General features: G+C 43.1%; 1 protein-coding gene across 6 annotated transcripts in view; it reads right to left on the bottom strand.

Moving 5' to 3' along the window:
* AUTS2 (activator of transcription and developmental regulator AUTS2) overlaps positions 1 to 17,567 on the bottom strand; it is an 802,029-nt gene that overhangs the window by 538,552 nt on the left and 245,910 nt on the right. The window contains exon 1 of one of the 6 annotated variants that reach the window (XM_069791501.1): positions 352 to 800. The exons of the other annotated variants lie outside the window; for them this stretch is intronic. Coding sequence (XP_069647602.1) covers positions 352 to 399 — 48 coding nt within the window. The 5' untranslated portion in view covers positions 400 to 800. Of the gene's footprint in view, positions 1 to 351; positions 801 to 17,567 lie in introns of those variants that run through there. 6 annotated transcript variants of the gene reach the window in all.

Below are 17,567 nucleotides of genomic sequence, written 5' to 3'. Positions count from 1 at the left end.
ACAAGAAATAGTCCTTGCTTTCAAGCTCTACACGAGAAAAACAAATGCATCTCTACCACTGCTTTTTTTTTTTAACTGACACAGCACCATAGGAATTAGATCTGAGCTTTTCTTTTCTCTTCCACTTGCACCATGCTGAAGTTGCGGCTGTGACATTTCAAATACCCTGCGCTGCACCGGCTTTCGGCACAGCGTTATCTATCAAGCCATAGGAAAACAAATTCACCAGCGAAACTTCTCAGCGGCGTTTGCTCTGCTGGTGGCCAGAGCTCTCTGTCAAGAGAAGGGGGCTGCAGGCGACCACGCAGCAATCCCTTGGGAAAGGCTGCAGCAGAAAATGTACCGACTTACCTTCTCTGCATACTTGAATTTGACGTAGAACCAACTTGACTTGATCATTGTCTCACCTCCTGCCCTCGTTAAAAAACAAAAAAGCAACCCAAACCTATTCTGCTGATGAAAAGCAGCGTGCCGGCACTCCCTCCGTCAAAGCCAGCGATTTTCCAAGGAGACCACAGTATTTAGGGGAAGCGAAGGTGGGAGAAAGAAAAAAAAAAAAGAACAGAAAGAAAAAACGATGCTTTCCTTCTGCGGTTCCACTTTGTCCCCTCCTGCCCTCCCAACACTGAGCGCGATCTCGCTTGCTGCAACAGAGCTCGCTGAATGCCTTAGCTCTGCGTTTCGCTGTCAGCTTGGCTGCCTGACAAGAGAATTCCTCAAATGGACTTCAGCTGCATTCATCACAAATGGCACATGTCAGTAAAGCCAGGAGGCTGGCTCCAGCACTGGCAGCCTCCCAGGACCATGACCTCCCCCAGTGGGATGAATAATGAATTCCAGCACTTCCCTCCAGACACAGATTAACACCTGGCTAAACATTATTCTGACAATGAGCTTGCCCATTCGGAGAACCCTACACCACCGTGTTAACCCCTCGCTCTCCCACCAAGCAGGGTGGCAATGCTTTGGAGGTCTGTCCCGCAATGCCCTCCCCCACCTAAAGAAAGATTACTGAACTATATATAGTTTAGAAACAATAAAGCCTCTTAAGCATAAAGCAAATATCTCCTTTCCGATTCTGCAGCTGCAGTAATGCTACCATGTAACCAGAGCAAGTAATCAGGAGTCAGGCTCTCTTCTGCTCCCCCCCTTTTCTCAGCCTCCCGCTACATACCCACTTGTTAAGCCTTGATGCTGTCAGGCTGATGTTTTAAAATAATATCTGTAAAGACCCTTTTAAAAAAAAAAAAACCACCACAACAATGAAAGAACCACCACTATCAATATGAAACTAATGCATAAAAAATCCCGGGAAGACATCTATCAGGCTGTTCTTCTGTCCGTTCAGAAGCACTGCCCAATTCCCTGTCTCTGGTTTAATGAGACACATTGATTTGGTTGCAGCTTGCTGCAAATTTCCCAGCTCTAAGTATGCCATAGAGCAGTGAATATCAAATTGCAAACTACAGGATGAATATAATGAGCCTACTGTATTTCCGCTGTATACAGAAAGTGCTGTACTGGAGCAGAACTATCTGGCCCAGCATGCTATGCCCAAACACTTTAAGATGCACAAGGAGACAATGTAAGAAATCTCAAGTCCAAAGATGTGCCTGCAGTAACATGTCTAATAACACAGATGGACCTGATTTTGTCATGCCAGTAGTTGAATCTCTTTATGTTTCCATAAGATGCTGAACAAGGTTCAGAATTTCACTATATGCAGTAGGAGAAAGTCACCTCCTTTTGTTGTTTTTTAACCAGCTGTCTGGTTATTTAAGTGGGAGTCTCGCAGTATCCTATCCCGCAAAAAAGAGAACAATTTGCTTATCATCTTCAGATCAGTTATGATTTTACAGATTTTTCTTGTCTCCCTTACACCACACCTTTTGGGGACTGGAGACTCCCAGACTGTTACATTTCTCCTTGTAGGGAAGCAGTGAATGTCTCCGCAGATCCTTTACATCATTCTCTGTACCTTTTCTAGGTCTAGGTATCTTTTTCACGGGCAGAGTGAGATGGAATAAATACATGTACCACTGACTTACTATGTCTGACTATATGCACGCACAGAGATACACAGTGGATGAGACAGATCCTGAAACCTTTGTCAATATTACACACCTAAAAAGTACCATCAATACTGATAATGGCATCACTGCATCATATGAAAGCTGTAACTTTGGCTACTCATTCACTTGTGAACAGAGGTTTTTAGAACTTCTCATAAACTAAGACAAGGGATCCAAATACCAATATTGACCAATAACAGTCACCTCATTTGATTGTATGGCTTTAACCCTCCTATGCAGCTTTGCACACGGGAAGATGCCCTAGTCCGTCCCCAGCTGCAGCAGCTGCTGATGAGGCTGCACAGCCCCGCTCTGCAGTCAGATCCCTGCCCTTCCCTGCTCAGCCAGGGCATCGGGGCAAGCAAGTCCCTTCCAAACCCCCTCAGTGCAACTCAGACAAGGTAGTTCAAATCCCTGCTATCCACGGCTGTAGCTGTCAGAAATGACTTTCCATCGATGCCACAGAAAAGTATTCCCACGCTCAGTTTAATTCTGCATTTCTGTGGGAGAATTAACCCGGGCTAAAAGGGTGGTAAAATGCCCCAGCCTTTTTCAGGTCTATGGAAACATCAAAAATTGTGTCTTGCAAAGACAACAGTGGATGAGAAGGTCTCCTACAGGGAACACACACCCAAAGAAAATTAAACCACCGATTTTTATTAGTACCTTCTATTTTCTGCACCTAAAAAGCTGGGTTTTGAAGTAGCAAATGAATAAAGAGGACAGATCCGGATGTAGGTTTGAATGAGATCAGGTCAGTGCAAGAGCCTCGTCTCCTTCCTAGCTGCTGCTCTGCCAAGGGCTCTGCTGTTACTCCAGTCCCTGCAGCAGGACACCCTGCCTGCTAGCACTGCCTGGGATTTACTGCAGACACCAAATATGAACCACCTAGGTAGCATCAAGAGCAGGACTCATCCCCAAGCTGCCCGTGTCCACACGGACACCACGCTCTCTTGTACCCAATTATAGGAAGTTTGCTCGCTGCATTGACCCAGGAGTCCCCGAGGGGACTTTGGGGCAGTATCACAGGGCGCAGCCACTGAAGAAGCGAGCTTTGACACTGTGTACCAAGCACAAACAGCTGTGGCTCAAAGCAATTACCAGGCCCTGGATGTTTTCCACTGGTTCATTAGCATCTGGCAGGACCTAAAGTTCCAGGGTCACAAAACACAGAGCTATTATTTTATCTCAGGAAAATGCACAACGACATCCTCGAGAGCTGTCCTTTTGTAATCAAAGGACAAGTGCAGCACAGGGAACAGAGATGCAGAATTTCTAGCCATCACATCCCCCAGCCAGGCAGGGAAGAGCCGATCATGCCACAGGATTGCTCATTTTTAGTCGCACTGTTGAAACCCCCAATATTAGCATCCACAAACAGCCCCTAGCCAGCACCAGCAGAACCTGGTTATTTCTCATAATACTAATAGCTGTTTAGGTTTGCACAGGTACACAAAGTACATGACAGCTTAAGTTTTCAACACTGCATTCATCTTTGCAGTTGAGCAAAATACACCATTTATTTCAAAACCTACAGTGTCAGCGCTTTGTCTGAAATGTATTTGAGTCTCATATTGTCTATATGGCGCATCACACAACAGCTTCACTTCTCTTGGTCAATTCACCTTCACTTGTTAGGGACACACTGGCAGTCAAACAACACCTTGGATAGGAATTCATCCCTAAACGTGCTCCAAAACTGTGTTATCCCACACCTCCTCTTTCAAACACCTATCAATAACAGGAGATAATGTACTATTCAGATTCTAAGTTTGTACAGCCAAAATCCAGACTTGATTTTATATACCCCCAGAAAAGGAACCATATTTGGTAGAATATTTGCAATTCTCCCAGAATAATCATCTTTTGATTTATTCAGTAGGTTTTTTCATACTCTAATATACCATTTTGAATGTGAGACAGTGTACAGAGGAACTGAAATAACCTCCTTTTTAACAGACCATTGGTTCTAAGCCTCTTAATACACCCTAATGTATATTTAGATATTGATCCGTGTTCATTTCAATTATTCCCCATGACAAAGCTAATCATATACTAATGCAAGCAAACTAAACAGTGAGCAGTACCAACTTGATTTTTAAGTCGCCTAAAAGCAGGGTATACCTCCTCCTCTCTTTGACTCCGGGTTTGTTGTCAAGTCAGACTAACACTTTCTTGGTGCTATGTGGGAGGGAAGGAAGGAGCAAACTGGGCACTATTTCCCCTTGTACCTGCCACAGTATAAACGCCCCGAAGAACCCACTTGCAAGGGCACACGGTGGAGCCAAGCCATGCTGATCCTGGAGCAAGCTGAAGAGCACTGATCCTTCCACCAAGCAAAACGAACCTCTGTGCATGTATCTATGTGTGCAGGGAGGCTAAAGCAAGATGATGTATATGCAGCAGGGACTACATCCAAGATGAATTACATCCATTCCTATCTCCTTGGCACTATGGAAGCAGAAAATCATCTCAATCCCTATTACCATAATAACTTTCACACTTCCCATCCAGCAAAGTGAAGTGTGGGGATGTTGTAAAAAAACAGGACATAAACAACAAGCACAAACAAATTTTAGATAAATAGCAAGATCCCATCTCGAGAAAATGTTTACAGCAATTTCTATGATTAGCCTGGGGGGGGGAGGGGGGAGGCAATTTGGAATAAGTATAAATAAAAAGGATTTTGAAATGTTTTTCACAGTTCAGAATGGTTCCTAATATACCAGCCAAAGCAGTGATCCCTGCAAGATTATCTGAAGCTGAGAGCAAAGCCTGTGGGATCTGCAAGCTGACTAAAAGAAAAAGTTTTTCGCCAAGTTCAGAGAACCAGAGAGTAATATGGATTACTTTTTAGGAAGCGCAAGTGCTGAAGCTCTGTCTGCCTGCCTTCCAACACGCCCAGCACTTCCCGAGCTTTAAACTAGCAAATACCAGATTCAATTCAAAGTGAATTCTGTAGCTGTGTTTCTGTTTTAGAAGTAAACCAGAACTACACCAGCTCTGTCTTCAAACTCCTTTACATCCCAAAAGGCTTCCCAGGGCATGGACAGTGAGGAAAAGGGTCAGAATGGCCAAACCCTAACGAATCGATAGTTATGTCTCAGAACCAACACACTGAACTAATAAGGTGTCCACAGCCTCCTGAGGCCCGCGTTACTGGACATTTCTGGTTCACATGAAGGCCAACAGGGAACTATCATCTTTCAGGCTAATAGAAAGCACTGTGGGATTTGCTGTCTTGCTATTAACGTGATAACAATCCCATCTTGTACCTTATAACCCTGTGCTCCCATCAACACCATCTGCTCTTTCATCCTGAGTGCTGCCGAAAAATCTCATCATAAACATGCTGCTGTCAACTTGTACTTCTGTGCATGTTTTAAAAAAAACTCTCTAGGTCACTAGTTTGAACTCAACACGGGCTGAGCTGGCAGTATCCAAAAGCTCTTCTGATATCCACTTAGAGCAGGCACAGAATGAGCTGCATCCTGTGTATCAAAGTTCCCAGGACTGGCACCATTTCAGACAGACAAAGATGCGGGACGAAGCAGTCTGGAAGGAGACCAACGCCACCCCTGCATCCCTGCAGGCAGAGCCACGCTTTATGGAAAGATTTTTTTGCAATGACTGAGAGGTGTAAGTAACATTTTCCTCGCCTGCTGTAAGATCTGTCAGGTCTTACAGCTGCTTTTCCCTGGGACTAGGATAAAACCTAATAAGTAAGGCTACCTGATTCAAAGAGAAAGAGTACAGATTAACTTGAGAAAAGCAGTCTGAAGTACTACATCTCCCCCAACAAAGTGCCAATTTGTAATGAATTACGGTGAGTGATAACTCAGCTTGGGCATGTGCTCTGCTTCCTAGGTGAAATTATGGCTAGGAGGCACAACCACAGAGGCCTGAAAGATTCAAAGACACCTTGATCCAGTCCACAGAGGACAAGAAACAGACATTTGCTAGTGGTTTACAATCTGCAAGAGACAGACTGAGATGGAAGAAGGACAGCCCATAAGCCTGGCACACAAGAGCTAGGCTCATGATGGCTCACAATATGTTACTTCTGCCACATTGAGTTATATCAGGTTACAATAAGGAAAGCTACTGACGTTATATGATATATATGTAACTGTGCCAGGAAGTCACGTGCGAGCATCTTCAGCAATGGGAGGCAAAGGTTGCTTAAAATGTCTTTTTAATCTCTCTGAAAAAGAAGGTGCAGTGCTATAATCTGTAATTTGAAAAAATAACAATAATTGCCATCTGGACAAAATGGCTTATGATATTAAAAGATCAAATGATGCTTTTGTAATCCTACACAATGTTTCCGCAGTTTGTTCCCTGGCTTTCTGGTTTCTAGAGCTACAGTGGTATTTGGCCAGGGTTTTATTACCTGGAGAAAAGTTCACTTCTGAGAACACACCAGCACTCAAAAGTGTTTGAAATGACACAGTTCTCAAAAGCAGCAGCAGTCATTTCTGTGACACTCCATCATTTCGTCCTACTGGAATACATCTCTGCAGTACATTATATAGTTGTCTGTATATATCTCCCTCATTTACACATGGAACGGGGATGAGGGAGCAATATATCCAGGGGGAAAAAAAGTAAAGCAATGCCTGAAAAAAAAAGCAACCTTTCCATGCAATGTACATATATACATTTAAGCACTAACACAAGTTCCCTTTGAACATAAAAAGGAATGAGATGGCAGGGCACTAATGCCCACAGTTAAATCAAGTCCTGTTCAGCAAAAACGTTTTACTCTAAAAATCCATACCAGCATAGATAAGCCTGCAGTGCCAATAGCTCCTGCATTCAGCAATGGATACAGGGTAATTTACACCTCAGCAGTAAGTGCTGTAACCTACTTAACACTTACTGAGTCACAAGGCTGTGCACAGGGAGAGCAATCAAGGGCTAACTGTAAAGCCTTGTCCTTCTGTACACCGTGAGGTCCACGCACCCAGGCCCAGCAACGTCGCACACCAGCAGATCACAGATCTCAACCACAACAGCCTCCAGGCAGCGCACTCACACTGTGCCATCACGAGCATAACGACGTATAAACCTGATGTGATCCCTGCTATGGTTTTTGCATGATTCAAGATTCTTCTTGTCTTACACAGAACAAGAACCCCAGCACAGTGCAGGAAGGCAGAGACAAAGAAACGACCAATATCTCCCCAAACATGGGCTTAACCAGTCCCAGCTCCCTTTCACCCAACAGAAAACACCCTGAAAGGTCCTTGTTTCTTTGACTGCCAAGAGGTCTAGTGTGTTCATAACCCACTTCTCTGGGAAGCTCCCAGGACACTGGATGCTACTCAAAGGTTCCCATACACCACTCTGCTTTGATCGGGTCTGAGGATGCTTCGTACTCACCAAGCAGAAAAAATAACCTGACTGAACCAGACTGGAGACTGCAGCCCATAAGTACGTGTGTTTATGCATGTGCATGTACACATAACTAAAAAAAAACCAGTCGATTTGAACTTGCATTGCCATTTGATTTTCAAAGTAATTCTAATTCTTGTGAAGTTTCCCTTTAAAAATGAGATTTTGTTCTTTAATATTCATTGACTTCTAGTTTGCTTCCCACACACAACACATTATTTACTCTACAGTGGCTCGGTGCATCAATTATGATAATAGTTTGTGAATAACATTTGCATTATGGGAAAATGAGCCTGGTTATTTAGCACTAGCCGAACCATCCCTCTGGAAAATTGTCACAAACATACGTATCATATGCCTCTACTTAAACAGATCTGTAATTACACTAGTTTATTAAGAAGAGCCAGCTTTTTTTTTTCCTCTCTTTTTTTTTCTAAATCCTCTTTCTGAGAGCAGACTAACATCTATATAACCCTTGCCCTTACTCAGACAGCCAAAGGTAAAGGCTAATGACTACTGTTACTATGTTCTCATGGCAGGGCTTACTTTATATTAGAGATGTTAGGGGTGTAATGCATCTTCGACATTGGTTTACTTCAGTGCAGAAAGTTTGGCTCAGTAATTGTGGCTTTTGATTAATGCTCTGTTTCAGTCCCTTCAGCTAAATTCCAAGCTCTGTTCAACTACTGTAAAATCTGATTAACATCTGTATTACATCAGCACCCCGAGTTTATATTCCACAAGCAGGACTGCATGATGCTAGGCACTGAATATGGAGAGCAACACAGTCCTTTATGCAGAGGAACTGCACTGCTAGTAAAATTCCTCTGGACCTTAGTGAGTTTAAAGTAGCAAATATGGTATTACGCTTTCTCAGTGTTTATGAATACCTGTCTAAAAACTTCTCAACTTTTTTAAGCAATTGGGAAGAGCTAGGAAATATTACAACAGAGGGTGTTAAAAAAACAAAACAAAACAAACCACCCCCACCCCCAAATCCCGCACCACCACCAAACCACAGAAAAATGAACAGCTTTGTGCATTGAGGAGCTGTAGTACCAGAACTCATGGTGTTTCTTAGACTGCAAAATCCGTGCAAATAAGCAATTATGCTAGCATGTAGCAGTTGTTGGTTTGCTTTTATGGTGTCCACTGTAAGCTCAGGTATATTTGGAGAAGTTAATCAAGGCTTAAAGCTTTCTCAGAGCACTGGAGATTTCCAGAGAGCACCTAAGTGCTGTTTTTATACATAAGAAGCGCACAAAACTGCCCCTTTGCATGAAAAGGGAGTGCAACACAGAGTGATGCAAACACAGGTACTTGGCTCCTAAGGTCCTAAATTATAATGTGGAGAAACGAAGCTGTTGATGGCGTCAGATCTCCATAAGCAATTCCACGATCAGAACTAAACTTTCATAGGCAGAGTACACCACAAAGACCCTTCAAACAAGTAAACTGAAACTGGAAAGAGAGTGGTGTAGACAGTGCAACCCAATAGTACCCGAGATTATGCACCGTGCTCTATACCTAACTGCAGCTGGCAACGCCGTGTACCAGCAGTTCCTCTCCAGGCTGCTGGGCAGAGCATGGTCCAAGTCAGTAATGAGATAAGATAGTTGTTATTATTTAACAGGTCTTTCATAGCCCATGACTTGGTGATCTCAGGCCAATTCCAAAGCTTCCAGCCAAGAAATCATCCTAATGAGCCATCTCAAAAAGCAGTCAAAGATTACATAGGCTATTGACACTGAACTGCATCCTTGTTATTCGGCCCAATGAGAAAAAAAAAAACCCAAAGCCAAACAACCTAATGTTGGACAAGTTTTAGTTGGCTCTACCACTGTAATACCTTCCAGGTATTGGTGTATGCAATACCAAACTGTCTTTACGCCAAGCACAGCGTAACGTGTGATTTTTCATCTGCAGTGACAAAATTGAAGCTGGTCTTACTTATTCTGTACCAGCACACAGTGTGTGCATTTGGAAGTTGCTTAAATGCTCATGCACCCAGCTACAGTATGAAAATCTCCATAGTAAAAGCTTCAGCAGTCCCACAACGCACAACGACAGCAAGTGCTCTATGTTGTACCTCACACACAGGCTGGGAATTAGCCCAGCCCAAAGCTGGGACTGCTGTGCACATACGCTAAGCTGAGCAAGAACACCCATCCATTTCATCAGATCAACACCTCCTTGGCAGTTTCTCTGTTTCTTTGGATGTGCTGTAAAGTTTAAACTGAGCTGGGAAGTAAATACAGCCAAGTGACTCTTGCTAGTTCCTAGGCGGTAATGTCAGTGTGGAAAGGACTGTCACTCTCCCAACTTAAGTGCGCTTTTTATAACAGCATTCAAGCCTTAGGCTCTGTACAGTCTTGCTGCACTTTGTACCCACCACAGAAGCTGACTGTGACCGTGACACATTGTGCCATGTCCAGCAAGAACTAGCTATCATTTTGAACTTCAAGGTAGAGATTTTAGTGACTGGATGTGCAGAGATTCCAGACACAGTCTTACAATTAACTGGACGTAACTTCCCACTTCAATTCAACATAGCCAGGACACTAAAAATGCCACATCAGAAAATCACACTATAAGAGTCTGTCTGCATCCAGATGGCACTGTGCATTTTGAAATGTCAACTCCAATACAACATAAACTTTTCTGGGATAGGTGAGGATTGAGGTATAAAACAGAAATTAATTATTCTTGTGATATACTTGAAATTTTAAGTATTAACTTGTATTGAAGCTCTTGATCTAACAAAGTACCATTAAAAAACCCACAACAACAAGGCCCAGAAGCTTGCCCCATCCAGTCTAGGCAATGTTACACTCGCCACAGCAACACCAAATAAACCAGACCTTCCCCCTCTACGTTGGGCAACTAAACAGCACAGCATCATGTTCACCACAAGATTTAAAGGCGATGCTTTTTGTCCTGTCTCAGTAGAAAAGGTGTGCTTGTTTTAACAGCAAAGAGAACAGGTTGGCAGCTCTTGACAAGTCTGAATCAAAGCATCTGCAAAGAGAATGGCAAAGGTCAGGCTGATGCTGAGAACTGGCACTGCAGTGATGTGCCACGAGCTCCTGTCTGCTGGAAAAACGTTCAGCTCTGTCTTTGACACACTTTCCCTTGCTACAGGTTTATCTTCCTGATCCTAAGAGAGGAAAGATAAAAACAGACATGTAAAAAGGATGAGGAAAAGAAAGGGGGAAGCTCTGCAGTATAGTCCCCTCCCTCATTTTAATTATTGATGCAGACAGCCTAAGCAATCTGTAAGCCATATACATAATGTATTTACTTGAAAATCCCAGCAAATCCACATGGTATTACAGAACAAACTACAAGCTGATCTGGGAGCACTGTCTTAAGAACTGGGTAAGCTGTCTCCATGTACTCAAAAATCTGTTTGACAAACGGAAAGATTAGATTAATGTTAATAATCCTAACATGCTCAGCAGCACTCTTTCTACCCTAGCAATGCAGTTCGGGTGTCCCGGGTCTTGTTTTGCATCCACACCAGATCCTTTTCTCAGCATAGACTTGCTTGTTCAGAATGACAAAAGGCAAGACTGGCTCACATTCTTCAAGACCCCCAGTTTGATTATACACACCATCACTAATGTTTAGGGATCAGCCAAAAAGCAGCAGATGTTTTACATAGCAAAAGACCATGTTTAAAAAAAAAGAAAAAAAAAAAATCACTTCTTGAAACAGCTGCTTTTAGGTTTGGAGCTAAGGAGGGTGGATGGGGGAAAAGGGAACTAGGAGCAGAGAGTCAGACTTCAGCCCGACTTCAGTGAAAGGTGGTCTGTCCTGCTCAGCTCTACCTGTCGTTGACTGGAACCACCTGGACAAGAAACACATTCATTACAAATAAGGTTCCTTGTACAGCTTAACAGACAGCATAAGCAGCAGCAGGCAGCACAGTTTACTACAGGGTGAAAATGCAAAATCTGTAGCTCATTGAGCCATTCATTGTGTTTCAATTTCAAAGTTTCATCTCACTCCATAAGAAATGACAGCCAGCCAAGGCTTTCTGCATCTATGCTGCAGAGCGCTAAATGAGCTTGCGTGCTACAACAGCAAGGACGGACGAGGATGGGGACCGACACCGTCACTTTGCAGCACCCTGGATGTGACACAGTGAGTCCCAAGGCACAGGCTGAGCTTTCCTTCCTGCACCCGCAGGTCCCGGCAAGTGTGGCTGGACCAGACGCCCTACCTCTGCAACACCCAGATGTCTGCGAGTCCTCTGCTGCAGGGCAGAGCCTGTTTGCAATTTTCTTCTCAATCACCAGTACGAAAACACAAACCTTCAGACAAACGGATCCTTCACTTCCTCCTAGCTGCTTTTAGTGGTTTCTTTAATCTTTTAAGCTTCTGGGTCTAATCCAGCAGCTGCCATCAAAAGTACTTATACAACTGCAGGGGAGGGAGGAGGGAAAGAACGGGATATACCAAATCACAAAACACATTTTCTGAGCCTCTTTGTTCTTACATACACACCCATGCAAGTGCATTTGGAAGATATCTGTTCACAGACCAAACACATTTATGTACATACTACCTGTGATGTCCGATACTGCCTTATCTACAAAAATACACTTTAGAGATACACCACCAAATAAGTAAGATGACAGATCTGAGATGGTGTACTGCAGCACATGCATGGACAATAAAATGGTGTTATCTCTATGGTAAGTAGCTCATGCATGAATACTATGTAAGCAGATGGTTCCCAAGATGATAATTCCTGCTCTTTTCTGAAACCTGAAAATATTTTGTGGTTTTCTTCAAGGAAGGCTCCTGGACTCAAGCAAGCATACAAGCATGCTTGTTCTCATTTCAACAATAACAGAAAGCATGTTTCAGCTCTCCCAGCAGAAAACTTTAAAACATGGTCTGAGAGCATAGTAAAAGTTCAAAATTCATAAACACAGAGAATTCAAAATTGTTAAGATTTCTTTAAACAAACAAACAAACAAAAACCCAAACAAACAAACAAAAACCAAAACCAAAATGAAAAGGACTCTTGTAATTTTGAGCACCAGGATCTTGCAATTTCTGTAGGATGCCAACAGCTGTATATATGCAAAAATACACGTTTAAAGGGGCTGGAGGGTTGGAGAGACACTGTGTGGACAAATTCTCTGCCCTGCCTAGGGCAGTGCTTTTGCTCTTGGTATTCCCAGGACACACCACACACAAATGCCCTGTTTACACTGTGAAGTAAATTTGCTGGTACATCCTTCTCTTCGAGCACGATCTCATCTTCCAGCATACTGATATCTACGTTAAGCTTCTAAAACCAGAATGCCGTTCTTACATAAACATGATATAAAGGAATTAGGTGACAGCTGACTAAAAGAACCCCCCCTTTAAAGGCAATATTTGCTGTGCACCAAATGCAACCAATACTTGTATAAAACAACCAACAGTACACAAATAAGCAGCGAAGCCTTTTTGTATTAATTGAAGAAGACAGAAGAACACTTCTAGATAAACTAACAGTTTGCCTGGAAAGGAAATGCATTTCCTCTACACACTGACTCAATTACTCCTATTCCCACTTATTTATAAGATAATGGAGTTTCTCCAATGAATTTCTATTGCAGGGAAAGATCTGCTAAAAGCACCCTTCCATGTGCAGGTCCCATAGGAGCACCCCAATTCATGCTGTGATGGAGGATTTTGCCATTCGAAACTAGAGATACCATTCAGGCTTTAAAATACAGTTTAAAAGAAAACTCACCTAGAGTTTTCTTAAAGGAAAAGCTTCTAGAGTTTCCAGAGTGCCTAGTCTTTTTAAATTACATGACAGCTGTCCAAATACAAACCAGAGCAGTATTAACTTCCTGCTTCTGCAGGCGTTTTGAATAATTCTTCAGTGTCTCATAGCTTATCCCTCCTAGCAACAGGATGAAGTTTACCAGAACCAAATCAGTAATACACAAGAAAGTTAATATGCAAACAAGTCTGTGTAAAAAAAATGAATAACTTGTTTTTGCATAACCTGGCTAATCCCTAAAGCTCAGGGTACTGAATAATATATGAATTATTAGATCAGGATCCATCTCTATACCAATGCAGAATACGCTGCTGAGATACAGGGCACAGCCCAACACCGAACTGCCAGGAGGTCCCCCTTGTAGCACAGAAAGAGAATTAAATAACGGCTCCAGAGACATAACTTTGAGAAAGCCAACACCAAACATCACTGACACCAGTCAAAAGGGGACTTTGTGCCATTTGCTGCTGAATTAACAGGCACAAACTCAGCTGTTTGGACTGGAGTCAGTAAGTCGCTGCCCGTTGCCCCGCACCGCTATGAAATGCTGGTTTGGCTCTCAACTGTAGCTCACAAGGCTCCATTTCACTCCAAGGGTCCCCTCCCGACGTCACCGGTGGTGCGGGTCCCCACGAGGACATGGCTGCATGCACAGCCATCACCCGGGGATGCCCACGACACCCCGCAGAAGGTTATGAGCGTGTTTTCCCTGGCAGCTGTCGCAGTGCAATTGAGCTCTGTATTAGAAGTCAGAGCTATGCTGAGGACAACTGAGTAGGTTCAAGTAATTTTCTATTGATCCCGATATCACGCTCCATGTTGCCAGGGAACAGGGGCTGTAGGCAGGACTTCTTCCCCTTGCTGATGCACAACCTGCTGTGTGACAGCCGGGCAGACCCAACACCTACTCCCGTGCTCCAGTTCATGTTTAACTATTCATTGAAATTTAAACTGCATCGACAGAGAAGTCCGAGATCGCTCCTGACTGAGGGGATATCCAGGCTACATTTCTTGGAAAAACTGGTTCGCAAGCCCCTGCAGAGAGAAATTAATTTACCTGGGTCTCCAACATGCAGGTCATCCCCCCACTGCCAACACATCCTTGCAGACAGGAGAGTGGGAGAGGCAGCATCTTCTCTCCTGGTGTTGGTCTCCCAAAGAGCACCCTCCTCCATGCCATTGCCTCAATGCCGTTTAGATGAGACACAAAGTACAGCACACAAATAATCCGCTACTAAGCAAACAGCTACACTGTCATCTGAGGGTATGACCCCAAAATGCTCAGTGCTAGGACTCAAATACCTCTCAGTGAAAGTAAGAAATGGAAACACAATTTTTCCCGTTCTCCGTAAGCCACGCTGCTGGACTTGCTAATAATTTCCAGAATTTCCTAAATTCTCCCCATTGCTGAAATTCAACAACATCTAGCTTGATTTGTGAATGCCTTTGGGAGACACCAGAATCAGGTTTTTGAATAAGCTTGATCCTACAATAACTATTACTTCTAAAATATCCTTTGAGCTTTGCGTCTCACATGTGCTTATTTCTGCAAGTGCAGAAGCCTTCAAAGCTGCAGTCCTTCAGAATGTGCTCGTCCACACCTTCACAAACTCCATGGCAAGAAACGAAACTACTTTTTTATTGTAGCAAAGCAAATACCAGCCTTCAGTTGTAGGTTATATTTTTGTGTACTATTTTCTGATGGGTATAAAAAAACACCCTTAGTAGTTCCTAGCTCCTACCCAGGACAGTCAATGCAGCGGCAAGCTTTGCTGTCCATTCTTTTTCCGTAACAGAACACATTTAGACTCAGAAAAAAAAGAATTCAGAAAAAGGGACTGATGCATTTCAACATTGCTACTGGCATTAGAGTCTTCTTCAGCCACCCAGCCTTGAAAAGCAGGCAGGCAAATAGCTCCTTACAAATGACTCTTGTTTCCCCCCTGAATGTTTTTATTCATTGGTTCCAACACTGTTGCAAAGCACATGGGAGAGATGACCCAAAGTGACGGGGTAACATCCCCGCGTAAGCTGCTGCTAATAAAAGCAGCATTCAACAGTATTACCACTTGCCGGTCACATTTTCCAAGGAAAAAGACAAGAAAGAGAAGTATGTGTAAGCTCGGGCTGCATGACACGCAACTCCGTACAAATTCATAAAGTAATTGGGTTTTGATAATCAGGCTCTTTGTTAAGGGCAACATATTTTGGGCACATCTACATACTTGATCCACAACACATATTGTATTAAACCAGCCAAGAAGTAAAACGAATTCTATCAGTTATCTGTGGTGAAGTCCAGTGTGAAAATTACTGAATTACAGCTCCCTTTAAAATAAGAAAGAAGCAACGAGTCCTTTTACACGTTATCTAGCAGGACTGCAGAGCTATAGTTGAATAAAAAAAGAAAGAAGGTGAATACTGGGCACTAATTTTAAAGCTAAATTAAAGAAAACAAAAGCCTTTTCTGATACAATTTCTTCCTTTTATCTCTCATCTTTATACAATTATGCACTGCTGGGTTTTAGCCAGATAGGAAAGATGATCTAGGTCAATGCTTCCCCACCTTTTTCCATTGAAGGATCAAGCTGGTTTGGAGTGGGAAAAATAAAATCCCAATCCATATTATATTCCACTCTTCACTTCCAGCTGAGAAGAAAAGGCTGCTACTGGAGCACCTATTGTTTCTTTAAACAGAACCATATTGTTTTACAAAACAGCAACCTTAGTGTTATAATTTGGTGTATTTTAATTAGGCACCAGCCGTAAGCAAAGGCACATAGCTACACTTCTTCAGGAATGTGTCCAAATGCACAGGGAGGGGAGTGTTTACATTTTTTTTTTAACCAGTTGTTTTGTGGAGCCCCTTTGTTGTCTTAGAGACCTTAGGCTGAGCGAAGCTAGTCTAGTAGAAAACAGACCGGGATTCAAGAAACTTGTTTGTCATGGTCATGCATAAGTTTCCCCAGCTTTAAGACTCTTCTTTTATTCAATTGTCTGACTGCTTTGACCATTAATGTTTGCACTGTGCTCTGAACTGCTCAGATAGCCGCTCTATTTCAGGCAGCAGGAGATTCCTATTAACCTGGCACAGGTTACTCCCTCTGGCATCCCAGGATGCAGCTGTATAATGAAAATACAGAATACACATACAGGCTTTCAAATTAATGGATCTTCAACCACAGTTTTCACATTGTCTAAATGGTGTCTACAAACAGCTAGTGAATCCCAATTTTGGTTTCCATTTACAGCAAAAAGGGAATAAGCACCTTTAGGACCCAGTGTTGCTCAGAGCCTGATTTCTGGTCCTTGCATTCCCTGCTGTCACACATGGGGAGTGATGAAGGCACAAGATTGCTGCTTCCAGTATAAGCAGCTGGATCTCCTAAAGAAGATATACAGTCTAGAAAAGCAGGAGGAGGCCAGCTGTATCAGTTTCGTTAGCTTAGCATACCCTACAGGAAGAATACGAGGGTGATCTCTCAGACTCCTGCTTGCATTAGGAAATAAAATTAACATACACATCCCCTCCAGCAGCTTGAGCCATGGCCCCCGACAGACCACAACAGGGCATGGGGATTTACTTGCTGCAGCTCCGCATTGTGCAAAATCAGTGCCATTCAAATTTTCTTGTGAGCACTTTTCCTCTGGGAAAAGTGTAATGTATTCCCTAGAAGATTTGGACAGCTGCCTCGAAATGATTGTGGGTTTGGGCTCAAACAATCAAGGAATAGAAGCGTAGTCATGAGGGTGCAATGACACCTGCTGATGAGGAAGGCTATGATAGGGAACACGTGAAAACAGTCAAGACCCAGAGTTCGCAAAGCAGAATTATGTCTCACTGTGTACTTATGGAAACACAAGACTGTAGGTGGAGAAGTACATACGGGGATGAAGGAAATGTTGCAAGGTAAAAAAGAGTGAACTAGTCAAATAAACTGTTTCTAGCTCCTATGAACGCATACAGAGGGGAGCAAAGCAGGGTACCTAAAAACCCAAGCAGCTGCACACAGTGTATAATGGCTTGCAAAAAAACTACTCCAGCAAAGAGGGTATTCTCATGTATTTTGGCAATATTAGGAAAAGAAAATAAAAGTGCACACCATCTCTTTTACCTGTGTGATCTGACAGAACACAACTGTGAGATACTTTCTCTTCTTCCTTCCACATCCTCTGGTTGTTTTCTCTAACTATGTACACCAGGAATCAAGGAAATGAGAGGCGACGTTCACCATTTTGACATGGGCAGACTATCACTCGTATCACCTGCGTATACACTGCAGATAAACATAGCAGTGTTGAGTAAT

Source organism: Haliaeetus albicilla, chromosome 9, assembly GCF_947461875.1.
Source record: "Haliaeetus albicilla chromosome 9, bHalAlb1.1, whole genome shotgun sequence".
Taxonomy (NCBI): domain Eukaryota; kingdom Metazoa; phylum Chordata; class Aves; order Accipitriformes; family Accipitridae; genus Haliaeetus; species Haliaeetus albicilla.
The sequence above is the reverse complement of the archived record's forward strand: the minus strand, read 5'-3'. Positions and strand labels throughout refer to the sequence as shown.